General features: G+C 38.9%; 1 protein-coding gene across 1 annotated transcript; it reads left to right on the top strand.

The window, feature by feature from the left end:
- Positions 1–3,831: 3,831 nt before the first annotated feature.
- Positions 3,832–8,512, top strand: bmp10 (bone morphogenetic protein 10). The gene is made up of 2 exons (XM_079872874.1): positions 3,832–4,585; positions 5,273–8,512. Exons 1-2 carry the CDS (start codon positions 4,186–4,188, stop codon positions 6,352–6,354), a joined length of 1,482 nt encoding a protein of 493 aa, XP_079729000.1. The 5' UTR covers positions 3,832–4,185; the 3' UTR covers positions 6,355–8,512.
- Positions 8,513–10,682: the final 2,170 nt, after the last annotated feature.

The following is a 10,682-nucleotide window of genomic DNA, read 5'->3' as shown; positions in this document are numbered from 1 at the left end:
AAACTGAAGCGTCAGTCGTGCTGCTAAAATTCCATGTAAAATTCGCGCTCAGCAGCTTCTGTGAACATAAAGCCCGCCTACTTTGATTTGATTGGTCATCTCAAATATTCTGACACCGACGAGAAGTGAAAGACCAATGAGGCTCAGATGAACAAACACGCACACACACGCGCGCCTCTGTTTCTGACCTGCGCTCTGCTTGGCGCTGCTGCCGACTGAAGATGAAGAACATTATTTAACCTTGTCAAAGACAAAAAAAAAATATATATACAGTATATATTTTTAGAATAACAACATTTCTTACTCCAAGTTTTAGGGGTGCTGAGCTCCTTTTTAGGGGTGCTGAAGCACCCCTAAAAAGGGGCTAGCCTCGCCCATGTTCTCATCCCATTATGCACAGCGCAGCTGATACGGCAACTGGCTTTGTCCAAAAATGCGCAGTTTATGGCAAGCCGTTTTAGCTTAAATTGTACCCAGCCTTACTCGTCGTAATTGCATTTTTACTAGTAAGAATTCAATTAGAGAGCTCTACAATTCAGTTCTTAGAAATTACAATTAGAGAGCTCTGTAATTCAATTATTACTAGTAAGAATTACAATTACAGAGTAGAGGTCTGCATTCCCGCGGCTGTCCCGCGGGACCCGACCAGATATTTTGCGCCGCGGGATTAAATTTCCGACTAAAAAACGGTAGCGGTCGGTAACTCTGGTGTAATTTGAACGGGAGCGGTCGGTCATTCAATATCACGTTCCCGACGCCGACGTTCTTTCAGAACAGCATATCTTCCTTTACCTAATCTTAATCTTATCGACCACCCGGTATAGGCTACAGTCTGCCCTGTAGGCTACTCAGGACCGTTATGCACGCGCTGCACGCACGGACCAGTAACGGTTCTTTCTGTCATGCATTGATTGTATTTGCTTAACAGCAAAATGTTACGAATTTTGATAATACGAATAAAAATAATAGCCTACACTTCTTTTTTTTCGCTGCGATATTTTTTCCCCTACTGTCTGCAGCAAAATGTTAAATTTTGTATATTGACAAGGTGAATAAAATAATAATAAAAAAATGTTTGTGCAGACTACATTTTTATTTTCTCTGTGAAAATGTACATGTGAAATTCTGGGAGATCTATATTAAAGCGGGATGGTCGGGTCGGGAAGAAAATTATTCTAAGCAGACAGCGGGTGAACAAATAGTGTATATATAGCGGGAACGGGTGGGCGCGGGATATAACCCCAGCGGGAGCGGGCGGGAGCGGGACTTAAAAAACAGTCCCGCGCAGACCTCTATTACAGAGCTCTCTAATTCAATTATTACTAGTAAGAATTACAATTACAGAGCTCTCTAATTCAATTCTTACTAGTAACAATTCCAATTAGAGAGCTCTACAAATGAATTTTTACTAGTCATATGTCTCCATTGACTTCCATTCATTTTTAATTACAGAGCTCTACAATTGAATTGTTACTAGTAAGAATTACAATTAGAGAGCTCTACAACTGAATTGTTACTAGTAAGAATTACAATTAGAGAGCTCTACAATTGAATTGTTACTAGTAAGAATTACAATTAGAGAGCTCTCTAATTCAATTATTACTAGTAACAATTACAATTAGAGAGCTCTCTAATTAAATTCTTACTAGTAAGAATGCAATTACAGAGCTCTCTAATTGAATTTTTACTTGTAAAAAAACAAATTAAAGATATGTATAATTGCAGAGCTCTGTAATTGAATTAAAGAGCTCTGTAATTGCATTCTTACTAGTAACAATTGTATTAGAGAGCTCTCTAATTGGAATTGTTACTAGTAATAAGGATTAGAGAGCTCTCTATTTAAATTGTTACTATTGAATTAAAGAGCTCTGCAATTGCATTCTTACTAGTAACAATTCAATTGTAGAGCTCTCTAATTGGAATTCTTACTAGTAACAATTCAATTGTACAGCTCCGTAATTAAAAATGAATGGAAGTCAATGGGAACATATGACTAGTACAAATTAATTTGTAGAGCTCTCTAATTGGAATTGTTAGTAAGAATTGAATTAGAGAGCTCTCTAATTGTAATTTTTACTAGTAATAATTGAATTAGAGAGCTCTCTATTTGTAATTGCTACTAGTAAGAAATGAATTGTAGCGCTCTCTAATTGAATTCTTACTAGTAAAAATGCACGAGTAACGCTGGGTACAATTTAAGCTAAAACAGCTTGCCATAGAAGTTCTTTGGCAGTTGGTTCTGTTCGAGGTCGAATTACGTTCTCACCACAAACGAACGCTCCAGAGCTTGTTTGGTCCGCTTTTGGTGCGCACCCGAGTGCGATTGCCGCATTCACACCTGCCCAAACGAACCGTTTTCAATGGGGAAAATGAACTCTAGTACGATTCAACCGAACTAAATGAGGCAGATGTGAAAGCACCTAACATTAATGACACAGACAGCAGCAGGAATTTTAGGCTGTGTTAAGAGCTGATGTACGGATTAATATATTGATGCACTCAACTGTTTATGCTGATACGTTCACGTCAAGACCTCACTGACTGTGTTGTACTCGCCAAGATGGGCATTTTGACAATTTTGTGCGTTTCTGACCATTTAAGTGCAATAATCTGTGAAAAAGGACTCAGTTTTGGTAATTCATCCTCTCATCTCTTTCCTTCTGAAAAAGCATTGTTCCTAGAATCTAATTTTAATAAGCTAAAAAAACTATCAAGATATTTTTTTATTTTAATTCAACCTCTCAATAACTCTTTGGGGGCCTTGGGGTAAAAAAAGGGCCAGTTTAGAGGGATTAAAGCTTGGATCAGATAGGCTGAAACTGATCTTTATTAAGTATTGGAAGTAGTTATTCTGACTGAAGCATTCCTCTGATAATTACCTCGTCAATACAGTTTTGTCAGTTAGGGAAATGCCCCTGTATGAAGTCCCTCTATTGGGTACTTGACATCCTGAGCCTCTGGAGACGTGTTCCAATGGCTACAGAGCTGTGTCAGCCCCAGGGTACAAGTGATAAGGGCTTCCCTCCACTTCCGAATGAGTGGTTTGTTTTTGCCCGTGAGCGCAGAAGCTCCTCACCAGGCACCCTGCTGCACACCCTACAGATGATAAGATGCTCCAGAAAGTCAGTGGAAATACAAACATATTCACATGCACAGAATCCTAAGTAGTATGTGTTGTTTTTAGTGTTAGAAAAAGAGTTATACAGTAGTCGTATGTCCACAGTTTGAACACCTTTTTTTATTTCCCATAAGGAAATATTTAATTTTCAAGTACTGCAAACTCATTTCATCGTAATTGATGCTTGTCAAGTGCTTAAAAACCTCTCTGAGAGACCCACCGATTCTCTGATAACAGCACTGTAATGGCAAAAAGTGGTTGCTTTCAGTCTATCCTGCAACCTCTTACACCTCATTTCATTTCAATTTCCGTCACCACAGATATTTATCCTCTCTTGTTCAAAGATACGGAGGCAAGTCTTCAGACGTTTGTCAAAAAGAAATGGTCAATGAACATGGGTCCCAACACTCATAGGAAATCATAGGAAAAACAAATAAACACTAGGCCCAAAATCTGGCCTGGCTCATCCACCCAAACAAAGGAAGGGCCTTCTGCACGTATCAGAGGAATGTTTACAAAATCCTCATTAAGCAGATAACGGTTCACACACACACACACACACACACACACACACACACACACACACACACACACACACACACACACTGGGACACTATGAACACTAGAAATGCAGAGCTTCCTAGTTTGTAGATAAGGGACAGAGAGAGAAAGTAGGCAGAGCAAGAGTCAGAGAGAGAGAGAGAGAAAGAGAGGAAAAAACATTTGAAAAGAGATGCCACAGGGGGACATCTATTTCACGTAGTGAAACCACCCTCAAGCCCAAACTTTTCAGACATCAAAAGGTGAGAAGAAGAATAAATGCTCAGAGTTCAGGAATAGAGGCACTTTAACGCAGTGAACAGTGTGCAGCTACGTATAAAAACAAAAACTACACAGGACGGCTCTACTTTCCTACATTCTGCAGTGCAACGACAATTGACCTTCTATCCAGAAGAAGAGTTGAGCACTTCAAATTAAGGGTATTTGTCTCTGGATCTGTAGATCCAGATTTCACTCCTGTGAAACTCTGCACCTATTGCTGATACACACACCATTTGCCTCACATCATGGCTGGCAGCAGGAATTACTTCTGGATTATGTGTTCATCCACCAAATCTGTTTCATTGGCCTTTTTCCTGATTTTCTGGGGGCCTTTCAGTGCACAAAGTAACCCTATTGGCTCTCCGGAGAGGCTTCGGATCGCTCCAGGGTTGGATGACGGACATGGAGGGGTCCTGGATCCTTCACTCCTGGAGCAGGACAGTGAGGTGGACATGCAGAGCTTGATGGAAACCCTGAAGGGACAGTTTCTACGTACCTTTAACCTGACACGTCCTGGTTCCCATGCGCAGTCAGGGGCCACTCGCGTACAGCCTCCTGAGTACATGCTGGAGCTCTACAACCGCTTTGCCAATGACCGAACAGCAATGCCTTCTGCAAACATAGTTCGCAGCTTTAAAAATGAAGGTAAATGTGTATTTACTTTTCCATTGAGGGCTGTTAAACTGTTTTTATTTTGTATTTTTTTTGTTTGTTTTTTTGTAAAAGCTGGTGATAGCTGTAAAAAAAATCTACTGTGGGTACAACTATACAATAATGATACCTAAATATTTTCATAATATTATATTATAACAAAAGTATTTGGATAAAGCCATATAATTCTGGGAAAGGGAAATTTTTCTGTAAGTTTTTTTTATTTTATTTTTTTACTTTTTTTTGGTTTGTTTGTGTACTTTTTAAAATAAATGCACATTGATTCAGATTGAACACTTACGATGCTAATTATGAAGAAATATTAGAGAAATATTGTGTTTTTTATGTGCGCCATTTTATTTGAATGTTTATTAATCTACATGTTGTTTATAAATGCATGCAAAAAGTGTAAGTTTGACCTCAATTTCACCTAGTAACTTTCATATTAGCTAGACGGCCTTTCCCAAATACACACATACAATATATATATATATATATATATATATATATATATATATATATATATATATATATATATAAGTAGCAATATATATATATATATATCTATCTATATCTATATATATATTCCTACAATAAGTATATATATATATATATATATATTAATTCATTATTGAAAACATGAGAATTTGAATCCCTAATTTTTAGTGTTGTTCTTTTCAGACTCCTCCCCTTACAGCATGGGACCTGGTGGAGTGAGACTACACCCACTTCTCTTCAACGTGTCAATTCCACATCACGAGAGAGTCACTACAGCTGAGCTCCGACTGTACACTCTGGTCCAAACTGACCGCAATAAATACGCTGGTGTTGACAGAAAAGTGACCATATATGAGGTCAAACAGCATGAAACGAACAGCAGTCAGCAAATAAGAGGCGACAATATTGAGGATGGAAATCAAACCAGGCAAGAGGGAGAAACGGAACTAGTGAAGTTGGCGTCTCGGCAGGTTTATGGTACAGATAACGGGTGGGAATCCTTTGACATGACCGCTGCGGTGCACCTTTGGCGGAAATCAGACTATGGCACCACCCACAGGCTGGAGGTTCACATAGCCAGTTTGAACTCTCAGAGTGTGGTGGCATCTGAAGGTGGGAATGAAAGCAATGCCATTGGAGGGGACATGGACATTGACACAAGCCCTGAGGACAAACACAAACCCTTAATGATCGTGTTCTCTGATGACCAGAGCGGAGACCACCGCGGAGACAAACGAGAGCTGAATGAGCTGATCCAGCATGAGACGGCTGAGCCAGGCATTCAGGACAACTTTGAGCTGGAGTTGACAGGCCTTTGGGATGACCTAGGAATTATGGGACAAAAAAATGGGAATGAGGAAGAGGAGCAGAGCGAGGAAGCTCTACTACAGATGCGCTCCAACCTCATCTATGACACAGCGTCTAGAATTCGGCGTAATGCCAAAGGCAACCAGTGTAAAAAGAGCTCCCTCTATGTAGACTTCAAAGACATTGGCTGGGACAGCTGGATCCTGGCACCCACCGGGTATGAAGCCTTCGAGTGTACAGGGATATGCACGTACCCTTTGACCAAACATGTGACACCTACAAAACATGCCATTGTACAAACTTTGGTCAGTCTGAAAAGTCCACAGAAAGTGTCCAGGGCTTGTTGCGTACCCACTGAACTAGAACCTATCTCCTTACTCTACCTAGATGATGCAGGAGTGGTGACATATCAGTATAAATTTGAAGGTATGGTGGTAGCAAAGTGTGGATGCAGATAGTATTTAATACACGGGGAAGTGGGGTGAAGCTGGGCCAAAAGCTTAGAGATTGGATTGAAAGGAGACTAAAAGACATTCACTGTCTATGGCCTTAATGTCAAGTTTCTTCCAAACAGCAGTGGTTGAGCTCTTACTACCAACCTTAACAATGTTAGCAGGAGTCATGATATCAGTTGTGGAATCAGACAGTTCTGAAGCCATGTGACAAGGGGCCACAATGCAAGACTTAGTGGGAATGGTGACCATTTCATCCCCACTGAATAAGGATTGGGTGGAACATAAGACAATAATTGAACCACTGACACGCCTCAAGATGCTCTTATCAGTAAAGACTGAAGTTCAAGTCAGAGATTATATCAACTCCAACTCGTTACATACTTGCCCATATCATTTGCGTCAGCAGAGTCCTCGCTAAGTGGGTGTTTTGTAGAGATGGCAGTGAACTCAAGCACCACAGGGTCAGTCCAGTGACCCTACCAGAGACAAGAAGCCTGTGAAACGGTCTGTTTCCAGTTTCCACAAAGCTTAGTATCGTATCTGTCATGACAACGCCGAGTCAATACACAGTTTCCTGCCTAACAGAATGCATTTTGATATGAACTGTCCAAGTTAAAGTTATCAGAAGAGTCGTAGAGAAGGGGAAGGGGTAAAACAGACCAGAGCGGACCAGTCTGGACTTCCGAATGTGTCTGAGAACATCTCCTAATCTGGATATTCACAGTTAGCAGTCAGTATTGCAAAAACACAATCAGGACAATGGCTCTCATTCACTAAGTGTGCATAGACTGCGTACCCGCAAATTAATGAGTGAAATCTGCATACAATCTGCATAAACGCACAAATCATGATTTTCCAATAACTTTTGTACTAAAATACATTTTACATTTACAACTGAAACCACACATATGCAAAAATCACATTCCGGGTGGAAGATGAAATTTTATACATTGATATTTCATATTAAATATATTTCATCATATACAGTGAAAGAGTAAGACAAGGTAGTTTCAAGGTAGCAATTTACGTTTATTTGTATAGTGCTTTTCACAATAGACTTTACAGAAAATTATTGTTTTTTATGTTACAATTTATGATATTATGATGGTATCAGTTAGAGATTAGCGTTTCAAAGTAATGTCCATTAGAATACTTCAATTTCATTAATATTAGAATGGAGTTAAGAGCAAATTAAGAACAAATGTGCATACACACGTGGTGAATTAGGCTGAACATTTTTTGTAAGAAGTTCTCCTGTGAGTATAAATTTGAAATAATCCACACAGTTATAAGTGAATGAGGCTCAATATTTTAGTTCAAAAACGCTATAAACCGAAGATCATAAAAGAGAGACATCGAAAAAGGACTGTATGACCTTCTGAAATGTCTCGAACCATCTACAATTAAGCTGTTATGAAATTACATTTCCTTGGGCCACTTAATCCTGACTTTTTCCTTTCTTCGGTACCATTTTTTTCTACTGAAATCTTGTCTGCATTTGATCATGGAATTACCTCACAAATCAGCATGTCACTGCTGAGATATGAGAATGGGATGGTTGACAAAGGATGCACAGGTTGACAAAGGATGCACAGGTTGACAAAGGATGCAAAGGTCGTACAGCTTGGTCCGCCCGCTTTTTCGATTAGCGACAGACGGCATCATCACCTCCTCCTGCTCCAAATGCCGTGCAAGCTGCGCTCCCACCTCTAAGCATGGCTGTGATAAGAAGGTGTCAGGACTGAATTACTTGTGTGAGGACCAAAGACAATTCCAAGCTGCACGGAGGGTGGGAGACAGCTGTTAGGATTCCTGGGAATGAGTGGACAGTCTTTATATCATATCAACTTTTTGACCCCAATCTACCCTAAAGTGAAGACACATCATTTACTCCCCATCACTCTTCTTAGTGTCATCCTTCTCCTCCTTTTGGACCCTTATCACCGTTAGGACAGGAGGATGAATGGAAACTGTCTTGTCGCAAGGTCATGCCACCCACAGATATCCTTCACAAGACATTTCAGTCTGATAATATTGGCCAGGATTATTCCCATGCCTGACGCATACTTTGCATTTCTGACTTTATATTATTAACTTCATGTTCTTGAAATACAAGTTATGTTCTGCTGCTTTGATTTATTATAAAGCTTATTTATTGATTAATTTATTTGTTTTTATTATTATTTTGGTGACTTTGTATAGCAATACTGTACATGACTGCATACACTATACAGAGTACATGATATGATGTTGTGCAAAGAAAATGGGTATACAAGCATATAAATTAATTTAAAATAAAATTATTAGTTGTAATAATTTATCCTTTTCTCATGTATGTGTTAAAATACTCAACGATGTTGATCATGCTTTAATCAATCACTTTTCAAGCACTGACGTCTTGTTAGGATTTGTATATATCTTTAAATAGTTTGTTGATCCTCTTGCCCCTTGCACCCTGCACCCAGATACTCCATAACTTCTTAACAAGATATATTTAGCCACAATCAGTCCAGAGCTCGCTGTTTAGACATTGGGTGTGGGAGTGATTCATAAATCTAACTTTCCATTGAAGACCAGCAGCTCAAAGGCCCATAGTTTACATGTGTCAAACAAATCCACGTCCATGGGAAGCTGACTGGAAACCAATGACCACACAGGCTCATCTGCTCTGCGGCTTGAGACTGTGCAGATATTTTTTTGGGGTGGGGGGGGGGGGGGGGGTGGGGGGTTAGGGGTGGGGGGCTTAAGAAGTATTTAACTTTGTTCACTATGTATTTAAGATGGTATTTAAATTTGGTAATTGCCAGTTGCCATTGTAAAACAATGTATTTTGCCATGTACAAACGCACAGAACGTGTAAATAAAATGATATTTTGAAGAAACTGCCTGTGTGACCCAAATATTTAGTATGTAAACATTTTAAGTGTTTTTTTGTTTTTAAATTTGTGGTAATTGGTAAAAAAGTATTTATTAACAAATTTTACTTTGACCAAACTTAATGTAGTCCTTGATCTTTGATGCTCAACAAGCTGTCAACAAGCTGAAGACTTGATGGTCATTGTCTCTCATTTATCTTGCCACAAAAGCCATGACAGGAAAGTTAGACCAGGATGGGAAACAACGTAGACCCTCCAATGTGTTTCTTGAATGATGACCGTTCAGGACCTTCTGACCAATTACAGAAGCATTTGTGTCTGGATATTGTCATCTAATTCCGGGTATTCATTTGTTGTGTTGACAGAGGAAGTTATTAGCATGTGCTTATGATAACAGGCATGCCAATGTTAATAAAAACAACTAAAAATAAATTCTTCAGACATTCTAAGGGTATGAAAATATTTTAAGGAATTGTATTGTTTCATGTGATTATAATGTCAGAATTCCGATAGACAAAAATGTATAAAACAATATAAAGATGGCATAAAAACACATTACTAAACAGATTACTACCTATAAGATTTCTAGCTATGTTCTAGATCTAGTCATAGCTGATTGGCTGCATCAAAAGCAATGATTTAACTTCGATTGCAAATTGTAAGCAGGCAATTTCACTCTCCACTTGGGTTAGAATCAGACCAAAACATTTGTACAGGTATCAAAATATAATCACATTATCTTTGATATTTAAAAAAAAAAAAAAAAACATTCGCAAATGTTTATCATTTCATAAGAACAATAATAAAATCATATGTGAGGGAACATGTATATTTTACTACAGCCTTAACCCAAAGGTATAGTTCACCAAAAAAAATTATTCCGTTATAATTTACTCACCATCATGTCATTCCAAATCTGTATGACTTAATTTCTTCTGCGGAACACAAAATAAATTATTTTGAAGAACACTGTTAACCAAACCCCGTGACCATACAGAGGATAAGATGTTTGAAAATGTATGGTAACCAAACAAATTTAGCTATCATGGTCTTCCATTGTATGGACACACACACACACACACACACACACACACACAAAAACCCATTTCTAACATTTCTCAAAATATCTTCTTTAATTTTCCACAGAAGAAAGAAAGTCATGCAGTTTTGGAATGAAATAGAAATTTCATGGATGACAGAATAAAAATGTTTGGGTGAAAATCTCGATTAGTGTTGTAACCTTCGTTCCCTGATGGAGGCAACGAGACGTGGTGTTGAAGACTTGACACTAGGGGTTGCACCAATGAGAATTGGTGAGTGGAATTTGTATGCGCCACTCCCCCAGCAAGAGTGTGTCCCAGCCATCCAGCGTGTAATCCAGTGTTGTGGTAGGAGGGACACCAGGGACATTCCAAAGACATTCTTTATCTGTCAGTCACTTTGACGTTGTGTCAA

Source organism: Squalius cephalus, assembly GCF_949319135.1.
Source record: "Squalius cephalus genome assembly, chromosome: 5".
Lineage (NCBI taxonomy): Eukaryota > Metazoa > Chordata > Actinopteri > Cypriniformes > Leuciscidae > Squalius > Squalius cephalus.
This window is presented reverse-complemented; position numbering and strand designations above follow the sequence as displayed.